This window comes from Cibotium barometz, chromosome 28 (genome assembly GCF_041138505.1).
Source record: "Cibotium barometz isolate CiBa-2024 chromosome 28, ASM4113850v1, whole genome shotgun sequence".
NCBI lineage: Eukaryota > Viridiplantae > Streptophyta > Polypodiopsida > Cyatheales > Cibotiaceae > Cibotium > Cibotium barometz.
The window spans coordinates 12394060-12415354 of NC_141073.1; the positions used below are offsets into that span (position 1 = coordinate 12394060).

The 21295-nt window shown below is 42.8% G+C and overlaps 1 protein-coding gene across 3 annotated transcripts in view; it reads right to left on the reverse strand.

The window, feature by feature from the left end:
• Nucleotides 1-453: 453 nt before the first annotated feature.
• Nucleotides 454-21295, reverse strand: part of LOC147622494 (putative MO25-like protein At5g47540) — a 50394-nt gene continuing 29552 nt past the window's right edge. For 2 of the 3 annotated variants that reach the window (XM_086822067.1, XM_086822068.1), the window contains 8 exons: nucleotides 5534-5608; nucleotides 4976-5069; nucleotides 2997-3056; nucleotides 2352-2420; nucleotides 2124-2222; nucleotides 1978-2022; nucleotides 1794-1896; nucleotides 454-1185 (listed from right to left, as the gene is read on the reverse strand). In XM_086822067.1, coding sequence (XP_086678193.1) covers nucleotides 1109-1185; nucleotides 1794-1896; nucleotides 1978-2022; nucleotides 2124-2222; nucleotides 2352-2420; nucleotides 2997-3056; nucleotides 4976-5069; nucleotides 5534-5608 — 622 coding nt within the window. In that variant the 3' untranslated portion in view covers nucleotides 454-1108. The remainder of the gene's footprint in view (nucleotides 1186-1793; nucleotides 1897-1977; nucleotides 2023-2123; nucleotides 2223-2351; nucleotides 2421-2996; nucleotides 3057-4975; nucleotides 5070-5533; nucleotides 5609-21295) is intronic. The other variant, XM_086822069.1, reaches the window with a different exon arrangement.

Sequence of the window (21295 nt, forward strand, 5' to 3'; positions counted from 1 at the left end):
TCACAGAGGATGACAAGGGAAGTTCTAGAGGGCCTGAACGAAGGTATCATGAACATGCTCAGGGGCGATTAGTCTTGGAAATTAGAGACCCACCAGTGTACTAAGAGCATCCTATTAAATTGCTACTATACCTTCAGCATTAAAACTGTGAGAGATTGCTTAAGGAAGAGGAATGACAAAAGGCTATTGATCGATCCTAGGTCCATGATCAGGATCCAGATCAAATGACCTCGCCGCCTTCTCAAGTAGCCATATGTCCAAAGTACTGCAGATATGTCGTGGAACATGAGTAAACGTAGGTAATCTAGGCTAAATGGCATAGCTCTCAGTTGGCGAGCGCTTGGAAGCATTCATTTGTAAACAGCCTAACTACACGTGATAGATGGGAGGGTTGGCAATAAGCATTAGCAACACTAACAAGACTGCATAGAAGACATTCACAGCAAGCTTATGAATGCTGAAGAGCCAGTGTTCACTGATTTATTGCTACTACAAACCCAATACGTAACTAAACAGGTTCAAAGAGCCAATGTGAACTAAAATTCCAATAACTAGGTTCAAAGCTGCATTGCTCTGCCCCCCTTGTTGTTTCTGGCACCATCAGTGGTGCCAGAATACAACTTGCTCCGACCGGTAAACAGGCTAAATACCAATCTAAAGTTCGGGTTATTTCCCAAACTTAACAACAAGTGTAATCTTGACTCCCTCTACTCACAAAGCTTCGAATCATTGACTCCATCCATACCATAGACTTGCTGCTACAACATCCCCACTCATGTCATCAGCACCCAAGATTGGGTGGTTCATGTGTAAAGATAAGTCACAGTAGTAGACGAATCTTCATAGGTAAACCATCAAACTGAGTTTCTGCTGTAGCTTCTCCAGAGCTGAAGGGCAGACTTAGATATGACAAAGGCAAGCACTAAAAAGCGTGCGCACACGCACACACACACAAAGTTTCCACTTTAGCTAACAAGCTGCCTAGCATCCATGCCTTAAGCCACTATGTGGTAATGCAAGACAGTGCACGAGATGAGGCTGCTTTCATAGGAAAATCTACAATGCAAAATAAGTAATTCACCAGCCCCAGTGTTTTCTAAACTGTAAGCTAGGACTTCTCTTTTGGCTCCAATCCAGAGATCTCCTTCAAAACCTGTGCCTTGTCTTGGTCAAACTGTTCATCCTCTGCAGCAGAACAAAGACATACTACTTCAATGCAGGTACAGCAAGGCACATTAGTTCACAAGAAAATCATACTAAAGTGCGCGCACAGAACTGTCCAGCAATTCTAAAAAGGCCATTTGACATGACAATCATCTCCTGAAATGCGCTCCCAAAAGCCACCCACTATCGAGCAAAATAACATCAAATTCAGGATGACTATGCTAAAGATCTAACTCTGATACTGTTGGTAGAAGGGATCTAATGACTCGCTCAGGAATTTGACAGAGTTAGTGGCTGCTTTCACTAGTTTGGCAACAATGTTCTTATCATGGCACTCCACTCCTTTCAACAAATAAAATGCTTTCTAACTGGACCAAGCCTCTTCATCAAGAGTAAGGAAAACAATTTGAGGGCAGTGCTTTTTGGCATCCTACTCTCTCTTGGTATCACCACTTAGCATTCCACACTAAAATTGACAGAACTTACTGCCATAATAACACTTGTATGTCCCTCCTTATTTTGAGGAGCCTATTCCTGGAAGGTACAGCCTTGACCCCCTGTGAGCAGGGTCAAGTCTACAGTAGCCACACAGCAAGACTGAGTACAAAATAAGGGTGAAGTGTAAGTACCTTTATCAGTCTTAAAGTCGCTAAAGAATCGGAGCAGCTTATTCCGATTCGCTAGCAGAATGGTGACAATATCAGGTGGCTTATTGGCATTCGCAACAAAGATCTATTTACCAAAAAACCAGAGTCAGAAGGCAAGAGGACATCCAGCAATCTGGAAATACTCCAAACACGATCCGCAATTTACCTTGAAAACATGAAAGGCTTCCACCTGAATATTCTTGCTGGGCTCCTGTTGAAAAAAGCAAGCAAGCTTTGTCAACTCTGAAGCCCTAATCACTTCATCCCTGGACAAATAATAATAATAAGATCTTGATGTAGAGGTATACTGACTCTGAGAAGATCCATCAAGATCCTTAGATTATCCTTTGAGCTCACATAGCGCAACATAACTCCTGAATTTGATCGATCAAGTAGAATATCTCCTAATAGCTGCATATAATGAATTATACTCACCAGTTTTGGAGAATTTGGCAACCCAACATGCTTTATTTTTTAAATTTCCTTTAAACAAAAAAATACCAAGTCCGTGCATCCTAATTACAGGATTACAATACTTACTTTTACAGCTTGTCGCCTTGTAATGTAGTTGGGAGACTTGAGTAGCTTAGCATTGTATTCCCCAAAAAACTGCCACGAACAATAACACAAAGACAAACAAGTTTCACTACCAAAGGAACTTTAAAATACAAAAACAAAAGTGTGATCTTGACTCCATGACAGTCTACTCACAAAGCTTCAAACCATCAACTCCATCATGCGTAGCATAGAGTACGTGCTATGACATCCCCACTCATGTCATTAGCGCCCGAGAGTACATGCAGGCAGGTTCATGTGTAAAGACGTGTCACCTTACTAGACAAATCTTTATAGAAAAACCATTGTGTACTGAGTTTCTATCACTTTTCCGGAGGTGAAAGACAGACTCAGCCATGATAAAGGCTATAGCACTAAGGAGAACACACACAAACCCACACATTCTGTACAACAACATAAATAACTTTTGCAGATAGAATCCTTAAAAATCTTGTGATTACTTCAGAACAAAATTTGTTGGCTAGAGAGACAGAGAGAGAGACAAGGGTGACAAAATGCCGAGGGGAGAGAGAGAGAGAGAGAGAGAGAGCACTAAAACCTGTTTTTTGCAAAGACAACCCAAAAAACTTGGCACATGCAAGAGCACGCAGACAGCTGCTCCAAGCTTACCCAATCATAATTTCTCGTCAAGAACTCTGAGACCGTCGACTTGTGTCTCGTCATCAGCTCCTGAGGAGATCAATAATTATTTCACCATCAGCAACCAGAGAACCAGAGAAAAATTGTCTGACAACAGTAGTAACCAAGTCCTGCAAATGGTGACCACCAATGAATGACCGGAAGATGCACACACACACACACACAGGTGACGCACTGGCGATTCCATAATGGTAAGGTTTCACAAGGATTTGCAAGACCAAACAACCAAATAGAATCGAAACCTAGGTCAGGCTCTACCAGCCACCCTACATGCCTATCTACTGACAATTTTACAACACAGGTTTCAAGAGCCTTCTACCATCATTCCACTCGAAGTTAAAAAATCAAAGTCAGGCTGCATTTTATCTTGAAATTAATGTCTTGATTGTGCCAGGCAGCAGCACTATTTCTTAAGTGCTCCCAAAAGAGCCCTTCAGCGCTTAAAAAGAGATTTTCAGAGCCTTTACAAGATCAAATGAATCATGATGACCTGATTTGATCTCTCAGAAGGTCTCATGAGCAGCTCACAGTTGCAAGAAATGTTTCGAGATTCTGTTCAGTTCTAAGGTTTTGGGGTTTTGTTTTGAAGCGTTTCATCCTTGCAGTACCACACCGCAAGGTTTCTAAAATTTCATATTTTCATAAATTTTGAATATTTAAAGATCCTGTAGAAACCACTAGAAAACATACTGTAATCATGAGAAATTAGTAAAATTGAGGCAAACTGGTTAAATTGTGGAAAAACTAAGGCAAATTAGCACAATTGGAGCAAACTGGCAGAAAATGGTAAAAATGTGGTTAAATTTGAGTAATTTTGCGGAAAAAAAAAAGGGAAAATGAAACAAAATGGCAAATTTGGGAAAATTTGATGCAAATTGGAAAAAAATAGGGAAGAGAGGAGGAACAAGAGGAGAGAAATGGGAAGACGAGGAGGTTAAGGGCTGCTGAGTGCTCACGAAAGTGGGGCAAACTTTGTGGGGGGGGGGGGGGGGGGGGGGGGGGAGGAGAAGAGGAGGAAAGGAATGGGAAGGTGAGGAGATTCTGCTGAGTGCTCACAAACAATTGGACACTGCACAATGTTGAGCTAATCCCCTCCAAATTGATGCTTCAACAGATCAATTGGGGTTTGTAGATGCTCGATTTGGGACTGCAATCAAGTGAAAACAGGCACATTAACGGCAACAACCAAAAAAAAAAAGGTAAAAGCTCCCCAAAAAAAAACGATTTCAAGGAAAAAAAAAGAAAACAAAAAACAAAAAACAAATTTGAGCTAAAATGTTTTGGACATGGAATGTTTTGCATGTTTCAAAATGATGAACATGTTTTTTTATGACTATGCACGAGCTCAAAATGGCTTAAATCATCATATTTTCATCCACTAAGACAAAGTTAAGAGACAAGACAGATACCCTTAATATAACAATTTTGGGTCTCAATCAGCTCCTGAACAAATTCATCTCTTATATGTGAAGAAGTTATTGAAACCAAAACTTCAATCCAAACCGTTGAATTTTGCAAGCTTAGATCAACTTTTAGATTTGGTTTATTTATTTATTTTTAATCCTTGCTGGTTTTTTTACCAATCTAATTTCCATCAAGATTTTTCTACATTTCCAACATAAGATAGTGATCTCCCATGTGCAGCTGGAATATCACCTAGAATTTCCTGAGCAAATACATCTTTCTATATATAAAGAAGTTATTGAGATTATAAATTCAATCCAAACCGTTGGATTTTGAAATGTTAAATCAATGATTGATTTTGTTTTATTCTTTAAAAATGTTCTTTTATCGTTGTTTTGCATATACCCATCTGATTCCAGTCAAGCTTTTTACAGAGTTTTTCCGCATGTGCATTGCCTGGACTTCATTCATTGGTGGATATAACAATTGGATCACTATAAAAACAAAAAAAATGACGCAATTTTATTGATTTAGATGCCACTAACCTTAAAAGTAGCTGCGGCATCAGATTGAACATCAAAATTTGGTATCTCCAAGTAGCCAAAAAACTTTCTCAGGCTTTCAGACTCCAAGACATACCTAAAAACAATGCACATAAAATCAAGAAAATGTGTGTGATACTAATCTTCGGAGAGTGATTCAGCTTTCATAACATCAATGGAACAAGGCTACACATGAAACGTGGCATTCCATATGAGGCACAAGTAAAATGCACTACACCTTTATTCACAAGACAAACTTACATGCAAGACTCCAAGACATACCTAAAAACAATGTACATAAAATCAAGAAAATGTGTGATACTAATCTTCAGAGCATGATACAACTTTCATAACATCAATGAAACAAGGCTACCCGTAAATCATGGCATTCCATATGAGGCACAAGTAAAATGCACTACGCCTTTATTCACAAGGAAAACTTATGTGCACTAGTGCAACCCCTTGTGGGCAGGCATGCAACTTCACTTCTTGTGGTAATTAACAAACACACTTTTGTGGAACCACTGCAGAAACAAAACTTTCATGCACATTTTGACTCACCTTGCTGCAGTTTGATGTCTTATGCATTCTCGTAGCATTGTACCATAGTGAAGTGCCATGTCCGTGTTCTCATAGCTGAAGTTACGTAACAAAAAAGAATCATCTTGAAAAGATTAACAAGTCAACACTTAACGTAAAAATACCCAAATTACAAGCACTTAAACATCCACCATGTGCAATTGACATAGCTAGTCATATGTACAACTACATCTTCACGGCGTTCCTAAAAACTTAGGCATAAGAGGCTACAAGCAAAGCTTAAAAGGACAAATACTGAAAAACTTACCATTAATGATTACAATGGTGTAAGAGGATACAACATGCGGTGTATACAAAAAAACACTCACAAGCAGTAGGATCTTTTAACTAAAATTGCACAAAAACTTTTAAACTTAAATTGCACGATATCAGAGATAGAGAAGAATATTGTATTACATAAGTGACAATAAATGGCAAAGCCCCACACCCATTTGCTCTTATGAAAGGGAGCTTCAATAGCTAATTCGGAACTACTAAGACAGAGATTGTACACTAGTAGAAGCTAGGGAGTTAACTCACAGTGATGACTGATGAATTCTATGGAGAAGGGGCAGGCTGTGTAGCTATATCATGGTCGCAATGAAACGCGTTTCAGCTCGGCTGAAACCTTGACATGCTGAAACGTGTTTCGTGTTTCGTGAAACCTTGAAACACCATTTCGTGTTCTCTCTTTCTCTCTCTCGCGTGCACAAAGACTATTACTACATATGTACATATGCACGTACATATATATATAAATACATATGCACGTATACACATATATTTATATTTATATTTATATTCATATGTATGTATGTATGTATATGTGTGTATATATGTGTGTGCATTTATATGTGTATGTATGTATGTTGGGGGGTTGGGGGGGGAGGGGGGGGGTGTGTGTGTGTGTGTGTGTGTAGCCATTTTGGTCGAGTGTTTCAATAAGCACTTGTCCAGGGGGTGAAACGTTTCAGCATTTCCTGCCCTGTTTTGAGGTGAAACGTTTCGGGGCTGAAACGTTTCACGGTGACGCTGATCTATATAGGTCTATACACATGGGGAGGTCATGAAATGACCATGTAGGTCTGTGCTCTTAGTCGGTGCCACCGTCTGTAGCAAACCGGAAGTGTAAACCAAGAGTATTTACACTTAACACTGTAGTTAACCATTTAATTTGTTGGGTTGAGGGGGGACCGAGCTCACACACACATACACATAGATTGAGTGTCAACAGAAGGGCAACTGTAACACGGAAATCTTATCAATCATGAAGACTGAAAATACACATAAGCATGACAGATAAAGGAAAGATGACAACTCTACACAGTACACCACACTAGGGGCCAGAAGATGGGCTAAAACCACCCCCCCCCCCTTATGCTTAGATTACCAAAAAGGAGTTTGCTTCCAAACACAACTTCACGGGTGCCCAAGGATTCTCCATTGGCTAGCACCTATCTCTTCCAATACGATATGAAAGCAAAAAAAAAAACATATGCTGAATTCGATGTCGTTCCTCAGCACAAGAGAGCATTCCCGGCATCAAGCACATGCAGGACAACTATGGACAGCCCATAGCACTCCCATATCAGCCCAGGACAACCCTGCATCTTCACCTTCCTCCTGTATGGCTCACAGAACAAGTCGACCAGCCTTGAAGGGCTGTTTACAGCAGACGACCAGCTCTCTGTAGCCACAGAAGAAAGCGACCAGCAGCAGTACACAAGCCTGAAGGTCTTCGATCAGTAGAGAATCTGTCCAAATGAATCGACCAGCTCTTCGCCCCTGTTTTATGACCTGACCAAGCGCTTTTTAGGGCTGTAAAGCAGTCGGCCAGCAGTAGGGAAGCATCCAGTAGGAGTCGGCCAACATCTCCCCTGCACCTGGTGGGTATCTGTCGCGGTAGATGGCTGTAACAGCCTATAGAACCAGTCGACCAGCTCTCATGCACACAGAAAAGCATGCGCCTACAGCAACTCTAGAGTTCCACCTCAACAATAGAGCTCCTCCGCCAATAATAGTTGAAACGTGTGCTTTTAGGTCCAGAGTGGGGCGCCTACATGCAGATGGCCCAAATCTTGTCCGGAGCCCCTCTTTTGGCCACCACGTGTATTAAATAAGTCATGTCTAGTGTGTACAACCTATAAGTTGTCCGGTCACTTATAAGTGTGTATAAACCTGCACCCATAAGTATTAATATGTGAAATCATAAAGCTGTAAATTGGGTTTTTAGGGACACTTACCACCTGCAAAACAAATGTAGACCACCTGTCAGTCCCAAACAGGTGTGCACATACACGTTCACAGGGTGCCCAAGCGTCCCCGGTCCCATGGACAACGCAGGCAGAAATCTCAAGCATTGTCTAGGCAAACAAGACAAGTTATCCAAAGGTAAAATCAAAGTCACGCACACACGAGTGCAGCTAGACTGGAAGAAACACCCATCTGCTCAGTTGTATCAGCTAAAATGTCCAGAGTTCGTGATCCTTCCGCAACCTTCCTAGAACATAAATACAAAAGATCTCCAGGATAGCTAGTCCCAGGGAATCACACCATGTCAGGTTCCATGAGCCATACATGTACACCAACAAGCCATACGTGTACTGTCATGCCAGGCTCCATATGCCACACAGACACACCATGTCAAGCTCCACCAGCCATACATGTATGTCATGTCAGGCTCCATATGCCACACATGAGCAGTACAAAAACAGAAGCTGTGAGAAATTTTGTGACATTCCACAAGCCATACATGTACTGTCATGTCAGGCTCCATATGCCACACCTGAGCAGTAGAAAAACAGAAGCTATGAGGAATTTTGTGACATTCCCCCTAGCTTCTAAGCAGTTGACCGCTACTGAAAATCTTCGAAATAGGCCTTCAGAAGTTCCGGATAGTCCACAAAATAATCCTCGTTCATCCATTTTGCATCCATAACCGAATAGTTTTTAAACTTCACAAGATACCTGCATGCTTATGCTCTTTATGAAAAACTCTCTTAGGTTGCAGTACCTCCTTAAGTTCATCCACCTCTCGTGGATCTTCCAAAACTGGTTCCATAGGAGGTGGTCCCACATATGACCTCAGCAAGCTGACATGAAATGCATTATGTATTTTCTAGTCATCGGGCAATACCAATCTATAAGCCACTTCATTTATCTTCTGCAAGATCTGGAATGGTCCATAATACCTGTTTGAAAGCTTAGGAAACCGGCCTTCTTTGCTTGGCCCCTTCCGAAGACGTGCTTTCTCAAACTTAAGTAATACCCAATCGCCTTCCTTAAAAATAACCTCTCGCATGTGCCTATCAACTGCCTTTTTCTGCTTAGCTTGAGAATCCAAATCTCCGACATACTCATCTGTTGCAAAGATTTCACCTTTTGTTCGTAAGATAGGCGGAAGCACCACCTTGCCATAGACTATCTCAAACGGAGCCTTATTTGTTGAAGAATGCAAAGTGTTATTGTACACAAACTCAACCAATGGCAACTACTTTTCCCAATCTGACTTTTGCTCAAATACATAACACTTGAGTAAATCAAGTACGATTGATGTGCAATTTCACCATGCCCATCCGTTTGAGAATGATAAGCTGATAAAAAACTCAACTTTGTGCCCATGTTAACAAACAATGTTCGCCAAAATAAACTGGTGGTCCAAGGATCTCTATCTCCCGCAATAGATTTGGGCATGCTATCACCATTTGGCCACCCAATTGGTCCACCCGTGCTTTCTCATCATGTATGTACATTGAACTGGTGTCCATGGCAGTTGTATATGCCGAGGATTGATGCCACTCATGTGATACTGTGGACTTTGCTTTCCGTTGGGACTTACCTCTGTGTACATGTCCGGAAATGCCTGGTGGATTGGTGTTCCATTGGGTCTGGTACCTCGTGTACTTGTCTCGAGCACGTCTATTTTGGTATAGTCTCATGACCAGGGATTGTCCATACCAATGCTGCATTGCATAGCATCTTTATGTGCTTGCTCGCCGCAATTGAAATTGCATCCTGTTTTCACGTTTGCTTGACCAATGTGTAGTTCCGGGTAAGGGGACGCCCGCCCGCAAACCGTGCGTGTGAAACTGTTTATGTGGCATGTGACAGGTGATAAGTATTGGTCATAAACCTAGCCTTAGGAGTTAACACTAATTTATAAGTGAGTGTGTACACGCTTCATTAAGTTTTGGGTGACCAAAACTCGCTTATAAATTATGACCAGCTCGGTGTTCACACACACTGTTGTCCCGAGGTGGACAAAACCAATGTCCACCGCCCAGACCTTATCCCCTTTGTACAAAGGGAGTAACTAACCATGTGTCCACTCTAGCTTCCACAAAGCACATGCCTACCACCTACACTGGACAACTCACCACCTCACTCCTCCTCTCTCTAGAGATTGGCACCTCCTTCATGAGGACATTTGGGCTGTATTTTCTGCACTTTTTCCTTCCCTACTCCATATCCAAGCTTGCTAAGGTGTTTCCCAAGCATCCAAGAGTGTTTCCAGGTGCTAATCACTCTCCTACACACTCCCAATGACTGAAATTCAACAAAACAGCTCTCTTTATTGCTGTAATTTCTGATCTTTTTGCTGAAAATCCTAATTTCAGCCCTCTTTTTTCAAGTTGAACCATAGGAAAAGCTTTCCTAGGGTTCCCTTCATCCTCTTGAAGACTTTTGTCACAAAGAAATGCGACAAATCGAGGATCTCATCACTCCGAGGACTTCCATCGCGCGAAGACTTCCGCTATCATCGACTCTACTTGCAATTAGTAAGCTTTTATGCTTAAATATGGAAGCAAGTAGCATGAGGGAGGAACCGGATTACAAGATCACATACCCTGTGTAGTGTTCTCTTGTCCTACGTGCTCTCTTGCAGATTGTTGCTACCATGTGTTGGTGGAACAATAGAGAGCAGATGGTAGGGAACATGGGCACTTGAGAGGGTAGTGTGTGTTGCAAGTCTACATCGACAACCACTTATATGCAATACTGTATTCATATGCATTGGTATGGAAATCTGGTCAGAAATGCCCATGACACTATGTACTTGATTCTCCCAAGATCAATATACTTTATTTGAGGGAAGGGCCGGCCGTTCCGACTCATTGTGTGTCTCTTGTCAGCTCAGCAAATTACTTCTTGTATTGAGCATGTGTCCATCAAATCTTAGTGTATTTAAGTATATTAATTAGCATTGTGTTCAACCAAGTTACATTGGTATCAAAGCATACGATTCTCTGTTATACACACACACACACACACACACACACATATATATTTGTATGTAGGTATGTATATACGTATATATATGTATATATAGAGCATACGGTTCTCTTTCACTTCTATCATGAGAGACGATCACCGTGAACACTAGCTCTCTCTACACTTAGAATATTATGGATAGCCATATAGTGAATGTTGAAGATGCTAACACAAGAGGCAGGGACAATGAAATGCATGCCTCCAATGCTTTAACTCAAGTGGTGCACAATAGGGAACATGAATATCTGGGACAGCCGTCCCGTGGCAAAGAGAAGATGCAAGAAGATGAGTCTATAGTCTTGAGGGCTGAACTTACTCCTATGCAGGCTCTCCTCCATGCATAACAAGAAGAATTGATCTCTACCGCCGCGAGAATCCACTGGTACATGACCGTTTGAAAGCCAAGAAAGCTGAATCTTATATGGATCATGCAATGGCAATGATTGCTCAAGAGCTGCACATGCAACCGAGGGATGCAACACGTGCATACTTGGCTCACACCAAGGATGCCTATGCAGAAAAGGCAACCATGCCACATGTCTTGGAATCTCCACAGGTGCCTGAACAAGAACTTATGTCTAAGAGAATGAATCTCTATGCTATGGAAGAGGAACAATCGGCGACTTCACGCCATGCAAGAATACCTTATGTAGCCCGTGAAGGACACAATGTTTATGGCAGTGGTCAAAATGTATGTCAAATGCCATTGCCGGCTGAAAATGTACATGCACAACACATGCAACATGGACTGCAATTTTCTGTTGGTGCAGGTATTCCACGTATCTCTCATGCCTTTGAGTGTGCTCGTTGATAGAATGTGCAGCGGAAGAAGGGAAAGTGGAAACACAGGAGAGAGAGTGAGAGAGGGAGATGGAGAGGAAACACAGGTGAGAACCTACTCTCAATATCATCACCAAAAGGAATACATGTCCCGAGTAAGAGGGGAGAACCTCGTAAGTGAGGGACTGTAGCTAGACAAGCTAGGCAAGCAATGAAATATGAGGGAGGCATGCCGGCTATATATACCTCTACATGAAGGCAGCCGACTGGTGATAAATATCTCCACGACTGGGAAAAATACCCAGGACCATAAATGGGGAATAAATATGGGTAAAATACATGTGAGGGGAGACCAGCCCCTCAAACTAACATGGTCAGCCCTAGAGGCTAAAATAAGGACACCAAATAGGAAGCCAGCAAGTAGGGGATGATATCTAACACCCCCTCTCAGCACTGGATGCTGAGCAAACCCCAAGAAGCCAGAGACGCCATCCTCAATCAAAGATGAAAGATTGCAAAAACAGGTACCAAGAAAGCTCCACAAGCAATCTCCTCAGCAACTCAGCTACAAAAGCAAAAGAACAAGCTGCCAGGTACACCGCTCCTCTGGAAGAAAACAACCATGTAGGTTGAGACGTGCTGCTCCAAATAATGGTTCCAAACCCAAGTGTAAGAACACTCCCCAAAGTCGAATGTCGTGTATCCAGCCTGGAGAAGGTATGAAAAACCTCATAACCAACCAAGATCAGATCCTGTAGATAATCAATCTTGGGAGAAGCAAACTGCTCCTCACTAGAACCCTCAAAAGAAATAGAGTCAATCTACTCCAACTATGTACCAAGAGTAGCCAAATGCTGTATAAAAGCATCCTCTGAAAAGGTCGGCATCGCAAGATGGAAAGACTCTGTAGAAAAGATGGGGTCCATCTACTCAAACTCCATAACATGAGTTACCCAATGCTGTACATAAGTATACACCACTGAGGTGGGCATCGTAAGATAAAAGGACTCCACATCCCCCTCTGAAAAAAAATATCGTCGGACTGATATAAGTCCAACCTGATTCTGATCCAAATCCAAAAAACTCTGAAAGTACCACTGGGCCCCAAGCATGGTTAGCAACCACAGATCCAAAGCATCCCACCGAATCCAAAAAACCATCCTCCAAAACAACAAGCCTGCAGAACTGGCAGGGGGAGGGGCATCAGAAGCATCATAAAGAGATGCAGAGATAGACTCCTCACAATGAGGAAGGGAAGCAGGAATATAAACTGTAGTGGTAACAAAGTCCTCAAAAGCTTCACAGATAGCAGAAGACTGTTCCAGAAGTAGAACCAGATCCCAAGAATCAACAACAGATAAAAGATCCATGTGAAAGGATCAAACCGCAAAAGGGCAAAACACTCTCCTTGTTCTGCAAAATACTGCAAAGAACACAAGCTCAGACCAAATAAACTCTGCTCAGGATCTCTAAAAAGATCACTGCTCTCCTCCAAATAACTGTAAACTCCTGTCAAAGAAGAAAGTCTCCACAGATACAACACAGCTCCCGAAACTGATCCTCAAGTGAAGTAGCTGGAGAAGGGCCCACTCTGAATTTTGAAAACTCCTGTGGGAAGCAAAACGCAGCCAAAACACTACTATCCAGCAAAAAAAGCACTCCACCGCCAACAGAAGGTAAGGAACATGTAGAAACCGGGAAACTGTGTTGGCCAGGAACAAAACACAGGTAGAGATGCTCCAAAATCAGCAAAACGCTGACTAAAATCTTAAATTCAGAATCCTCCTCTAAGTACCAAATTGCCTCCAAAGCCACAATCCAATCAAGAAACCCCCTCTGCAAGAGATCTGTGTCGAAGAAAAGCAGCCAAACAAGGACTACAAACCTGAAAATTCAGGCCAACCAGTGTCCACACCTCCTATGAGGAAAAACGCTGAAGAGAAGGTACCTTCGGGTCCAACACATGAAGCCCAAGTGAAGGTAGAGCTACCAGCAAAATCGGTTCAGAAAAACGCACCAACCATGGCTGCAAATTTGAAAACGCAGAGGTGTATGGGGCTGAATATGGAAACGCTGAAGGCTTAGATCAAGAACTGCTGCAGAGAACAATCAGGGGGTGGGAGGGATGGCACAAGATAACCAGAAAGGATAGGCAAAAGGGAGCCCAGAGAGCTCCAATATCAGGGCTGGGAAAGCAAGCCCAAACAGACCAAAAACACAGCCTGTTTGGGACAGCTATGTTGCTGTCTAGATCTGAAAAAAAATGTCTAAGAACCCCTGGAAGGTGCCGCCAAGATGGGCAAGTATGCTGTCCAGAAAAAAACACCCCTGTCAGGCTGCCTACAGGCTGCAAACTGATGCCCTGAAGAGAAGAAACTACAGCCCACTGAAGTAGTGATGAATCATCCCTTGAAAATTTGAAACGCAAGCTTCAACTGGAGAAAAAACGCAGATCTGTCCATGGGCGGAAAAATGCAGATATGAAGAGGTAGAGGAGGGAGCATCCAACGCTGAAAATCACCGGCGCTCTGATACCATGATAGAATGTGCAGCGGAAGAAGGGAAAGTGGAAACACAGGAGAGAGTGAGAGAGGGAGATGGAGAGGAAACACAGGTGAGAACCTGCTCTCAATATCATCACCAAAAGGAATACATGTCCCGAGCAAGAGGGGAGAACCTCATAAGTAAGGGACTGCAGCTAGACAAGCTAGGCAAGCAATGAAATATGAGGGAGGCATGCCGGCTATATATACCTCTACATGAAGGCAGCCGACTGGTGATAAATATCTCCACGACTGGGAAAAATACCCATGACCATAAATGGGGAATAAATATGGGTAAAATACATGTGAGGGGTGACCAGCCCCTCAAACTAACATGGTCAGCCCTAGAGGCTAAAATAGGACACCAAATAGGAAGCCAGCAAGTAGGGGATGATATCTAACACTCGTGAGGGAGAAACTATGGCTGAAAATATACCAATGCATGTTGAGGGGCCAGCCATGCCTCATGCTTACATGGCACATGTATCTATGCCTTATGCATCACCTTTTGCTCCTAAAATGATGCCAGTCACAAGGGCTGTCCCAATGGACAAACATGTGGGAAAACATGTTGAGATGCAGGCACATGCATCAAAGTCTCGTGACTTCAAAGCCGGAGACAAATCTGCGAAGTTTGACACATACCATGGAGAATATGATGCATCAAAGGCACTTGCTTGCTCCCTTTGATATTGCTTTCAGTGATAAGGATTTCAATCAGAAATCCATGATCCGGCATGTAAGCATGTTTATGAAAGGCACTACTGCCCATTGGTGGCTCACGGAGAAGCTCTCACCGAATCCTGTTAGATCATGGAAAGAGTTCAAGGAGAGGTTCTATGCTAAATTCTTGCCTCCCAATGCATTCAATGAGATAACAATAAAGTGGGATTGGGTGAAGAAAAATGAGGGGAAATCAGTGAATGCATATGTACAATAGTTTTGGAAAGTGCTTTTGGAGATGTCTCCATTTATGCATGTCACCGAGGCGAAAAGGAAGAGAAGGTTTCAATCGGGATTGCAACCCGTGTACAAAGCGGGACTACAAATGTATCTAGGTCACACCTTACACCAATTAATCGCAGCCGCCACTGCCATCGAGCAATTGGAACTCAAATTGAGTCGATCCAATAAGGCTAAACCCTCATTTCAAGGCAAAGAGAGGGCAGTCCAAAACCTGCAAAACAATGGACAGTCCAAAACCTAAAAAAGGACCAAAACCAAGATAAAAATGGTCCAAAGACTGAAAACAACACTACCAAGAAGCGTCCCTATGGTCTCACTCCGGAGCAGAAAAAGCAATACATGAGCGAGGGGAACTGCTTTACTTGTGGTAGCACCGAGCATATTGCAAAGGCATGCCCAAACAAGAAGAAGCGTGATAATGCAAATGCATCAAAGCCTAATGTGCATATGGTTCCGGATGTGCATGGCAGCACTTCACATGATAGCAAAGACAGGGTTGTACGTAAAGCTTGGAAACAACTTAAGGATCAGCCCGCTTTGTTCATGTTTGATGATTGTGCAACTAAGAACTTCATATCTACACAGATGGCAACTGCTTTGGGTATTGAAGTGGAGGACATGGACCCTCAAATTGAAGCAAGGGCTACCTTTGTTAGTAGAGAAGTGCAGGTCATGCCTATTATTGGTTGGCAAGTTGCACATACACATTCAAGGCTATGTGGATCATGAGGATTTTCTTGTGGCGCCTTTGAATGGCTGTGATGTATTGCTTGGAAAGCCTTGGCATACACGTATTGATCCGTGCAAGGCTTACAAGACCAACAGGATCACCTTCATGCATAAAGGCCGAGAGCATGTAATTGATGCTGGTGAAGAGGGTGATACCATTCCCCTTGTATCTCATGTACAAATTAAGAAAGTAATGAAAAAGAGTGTTTTTGCGTACTTGATTTTAGTACGGGATCATGTTGAGGAAAATAATGTACATGTAAACACTCTTAGTAATGATAGGCTGAAATTCTTGCAAGAGTACAATGATTGTTTTGCAAGAGTACAATGATTGTTTTGCTGATGACTTACCAAATGAGTTGCCACCCGTACGACCGGAAGATCATCGCATTGATCTTGTGCCGGGTAGCTCACCACCTAATAGGCCAGCCTATCGTGTAAGTGCATCCCAAAAAGAGGAGATCATGAAGCAGGTGAATGAGCTTCTTGAGAAGGGTTTGATTCAGCCAAGCTCTTCCCCATATTGTTCACCCGTCCTCTTGCTTCAAAAGAAGGATGGATCCTTTCGTATGTGTGTGGATTATAGAGCTTTGAATAAGCTTACCATCAAGAATCGGTTTTCGATTCCACGCATAGACGACATCTTTGACAAGTTGGATGGATCGGCATGCTTTAGCCGAATTGATCTCAAGAGTGGGTATCATCAAGTGTGTGTAGTGCCTGAGGATGTACACAAAACTGTTTCCGGACAACATTTGGGCTTTATGAGTATCTTGTTATGCCTTTTGGTCTTACAACGAATGCCCCGACTACATTCAATAGAATGATGAATCGCATATTCCTTGGGTGCAGGAAATTTACACGTGTCTTCTTTGATGACATCCTAGTTTTCTCAAAGACCGAAGAAGAGCATTGAGCTCATTTGGCGATCTATCATTCTACATTCAATAGAATGATGGATAGCATATTCCTTGGGTGCAGGAAATTTACACGTGTCTTGTTTGATGACATCCTAGTTTTCTCAAAGACCGAAGAAGAGCATAGAGCTCATTTGGCCATTATTTTGAAGAACTCCGTAAGCATAAACTCTTCATAAATGCAAAGAAGAGTGAGTTCTTCTTGTCAGAGATACATTATCTTGGACATATTGTGTCCAAAGACGGAGTGCGGATGGATCCTGCAAAGATTGATGCAATTCGGAATTGGCCCGAATTGAGTTCGCTGCATGAGATCCGTAGTTTTCTTGGATTATGCTCTTGCTACCGCAGGTTCATTCGGCACTTTGCATGGATTGCTTCTCCTTTGCATGATTAGACAAAGAAGGCCACATTCAAATGGACTAATGTAGAGAGGGATGCATTCCTCAAATTGAAAGATGCAACTACTCCTGGTCTAGTGTTGATCATTCCGGATTTGCAAAACCTTTAGTGTGGAATGTGATGCATCTGGAAATTGCATAGGAGCTGTCCCAAATCAAGAGGGACATGCCGTGGCTTATGAGAGCCGTAGATTGCATGATGCAGAGCTATCTCTTGGTATTTATGAGAAAGAGCTCTTGGCTGTAATTCATGCACTTACTATATGGAAACATTACCTTCTTGGGACTGATTTCACTGTGAAGACAGATCACCAGAGTTTGAGGTATTTTCTTACTCAAAGAAGCATATGAGGATGGCCAATTTCCTCTCTATGTTTCATTTTCAGAACTTGCACACCCCAGGAAAGAAGAATGTAGTGGCAGATGCATTGTCACGAAAGCCGTGTGTAGCAGCTATCTTGATTGCCTCTCATGGGGACTTGTTTGATGCCATGCGTGATTTGTACCATACGGATGCTAATTTTGTCACTATTTGGACTGATTTGATGGCTGGTCATGCACATGCCTCATATGTGATCAAAGAGGGTTATCTCATAAAAGATAATTGCCTATGTGTGGTGTCTGACATGAGGCAAAAGGTTTTGGATGAGTGCCATGCTCCTCCATATGGTGGTCATAGAGGCATAATGCCTACTACGCACATGATTGAGCGGTATTTGACCAGATATGCGAAAGGACATAGAGACACATGTACGTGCATGTATCACCTATAAAGGTGAAATTTGATAGGCGAAAGGCACCAGGTTTTCTTCAGCCATTGTCTATTCCCACGCAGCCATAGGAAAGAATTACAATGGATTTCATTATGGACTTACCACGGACCCAACAGGGTAAAGATGCAATTTGGACAATTGTGGACAAGTTTTGGAAGCAAGTTCACTTCTTGCCGGTCGAAAAGACCATCAAAGCTGAGCATATGGTTAAAATATATCTTGCACAAGTGTTCAAGCATCATGGAATGCCGAAGTCCATTGTGAGGGACAGAGATCCCAGGACATTAAGTCTCTTTTGGCGGGCCTTATTTGATAATATGGGCACCAAATTGGACTTCTCATCAGCTTATCACCCTCAAACGGATGGGCAAAGTGAGGCTGCAAATTCAGCCGTGTTGGATCTCTTGAAATGTTATGTGACGGATCAGAAGCCTTTTTGGGAGAAGTACTTACCACTTGTGGAATTTGCATATAACAACACGGTGCATGCATGTCATGTGCACAGTGTGTGTCTACCGTGTGCTACACGCACACAAGACTAGCTTCGAGGTTTGGGGAAGCTTGGAGCTAGGCAGGCTGATTGACGAGCTGAGTTAGGGATAGACTAATGAGCGGGCACCCAAGTATGGACGGGCGGCAGCTCAAGTGTGGACGCCCGATGACCGGCCAAGAGCCTATAAAAGGGTGGCCAAGGTTAGTCATTAGTCATATAGAGTCTCATGTGATTTGTGAGAGCTCTATGGTCTGGAGCCTGGATCTAGTGTAGACGTGCACCTGCTTCATGCAGCCGAGGCCCGCGAGGGTAGCTTCGTGGCGGTATGGGACGTCGCGAGGCAGAGATTGGTCGGTACGTCCATCTAGTTAGCTCAGCTCGTGGCTCGGTGGGGACAGCCAAGTCTGTGGGCTTGCCCACGGCTGTCATGGTTGGGAAGTGAGTCAGGCATGCACCCCCTTCTTGTTAGTTTGTTTTGTTTGCAGGTTTCGAGTCTTGTATCAAGAGCGTTCTACGAGGAGATCCTTTGGGGTTTTGACAGTGGTATCAGAGTGTGCCTCGTGAACGAGCAAGTCAGTAGGTAGAGAAGATGAGGTCGAAGATAGGTATGTGTTCAAGAAGTTTGCTGTTTTGTTTATGCATGCTGCTGTTTTTTCAGATAGTATGTTGTTTTTTTTTCATCAAAGAAACCCGTGATGAGGGAGTAGGTGGTTTAGCAGGGTTGTTTTGCTTTGCAAGAAGAAGGCTGGAGGTGTTTGTGCAGTCGCATGAACAATAGTGAGAGAGGAAAAAAAAAAAAGCATGTTTGCTTTTGTACGAGAGAGAGAGCAAGAGAAGCGACCGTTGGCTATGCGTGGTCGTGTGCTCGTCGCAGGCTACCGGCTGTTGGAGGCGCAAGCGTGCAGGCGGCCAGGCGTATAGGCGCCCACGCCTACGCAGGTAGGCGCCCACGCCTACGCAGGTAGGCGCCCAGGCCACGCTGGCGGCCAAGCCTACGCAAGCTACCGTGCGCAGGCGGCCAAGCCCAGGCGCAAGCTGACGCAGGTTGGCGCAGGCAACCATGGACACCCGGCAACAAGACATCCGCCGACAGCAAGTCAGGCGACGGCAGCAGACAGGTCGGCGGCGCTAATTCCAGGAGAGAGAAAAAAACAGTAAAAGCATTCACGTCGATTTGGGTTACTTTCGTTTTTTTTTTTAGTTTAAACTTTTCTTTTTAAAGAGTTTAAAGGCCCCCCCTAAGGTTTAAAGGTGTTTTTTTTTTAGAAAACAGAATATATATATATATATATAAGGCAGCTAACCAGTTGTCTTTGACAGGTACGTCAGTTACTGTACTTTCTCGCCCTAGTACATGTTCTGATTGTTTGTTCAACTCTAAAGTTTTTGGCTTGCATGATCTTCTCCAATTTTATGGAGAAGTAAATGGCCATAGAATCCACATTCTTCTAGATCCTGGCAGCTCTCACAATTTTGTTAACTACAAACTTGTGCAGAAATTGAGTCTTGATACGTCACCCAGCGATCATACCTATGAGGTACGCCTACCTGCGGGTTAGCAAGTATGGGATCGAAAGGTGGAGATGCTACCAATCCGGATTCAAGACTACAAAGATACTCTGGAATGCTATATTATGCACCTAGAACATGTAGACTTGTTATTGGGGATTGAGTGGTTTAAGACTCTTCAAGTCCAGATAGATTGGTTTAGTTATATTTTTTCTTTCAGCATAGGAACACCCAGTATAGTATTTTAGGTGATTTTATACATCCCTCTCAGGGCCCTCTTGTAAATACAGTTGATTTTGGAAATATAATGGATTCTTCTTTGTATACTGCTTTCCATTGTGTATTAATTCCACTTTCTTCATTTCTCATACCTTCTATGGATGTCAATGAATTAAGTGTATTTAAAAGCAAATAATTATAGAAGATACTTGATTCATTTCAAGATGTATTTCCTAAGGAACTGCCATCGGGCTTACCACCCGAAAGGGCAGTAGATCATCGTATTGACTTGATCCCTGGTGCTCATCCTGTTAGTATTCCACCTTACAGGATGAGCCAAGCTAAGGAAGGTGAGTTGGCTAAACAACTCGAAGATTATTTGAGAATGGGCCAGATCCGTCCAAGTAAATCACCTTGGGGTGCACCTATGTTGCTTAGGAGAAAGAAGGACAACACCTGGAGAATGTGTATAGATTACAAGAGATTGAACAAGCTGACAATTAAGAACCGTTATCCTCTCTCTAGATCAGATGACCTGATTGACCGGTTAGCAGGAGCGAAACATTTCACGAAGATAGATTTACGTACTGGCTATCACCAGATACGTATTCATGAAAGGCATGTCGAAAGAACCGCCTTTCGGACTAGGTATGGCCATTACGAGTTTCTCGTATTACCTTTTGGGTTAACCAATGCTCCAACCACTTTCCAGCAAATGATGAACGATCTTTTTCGTGAACATTTGGGAAAATTTGTGGTGGTGTTCCTGGATGATATTTTGATATATAGTCGTACTCTTGAGGATCATGTTAGACACCTCACGATTGTCTTATCTATTTTAAGACAGAATCGACTATATGCTAAATTAAGTAAATGCGAGTTTTTTATGACAGACATCATTTACTTGGGACACAAGATCACTAGAGATGGATTGAGCATTGACTATGACCGAGTTCAGAAGGTTCTGGACTGGCCTATACCGTGAACAGTGAAACAACTTCGTTCTTTTCTCGGTTTTGTTGTTTTTCTTAAAAGATCTGTGCGGGAGTACTCTCAGCTCACACTACCGATGACCGACTTGTTGAAAGGTCGTGGACGTAAGTCAAATCAGCCTATCACTTGGAATAACGATTTAGATATGGC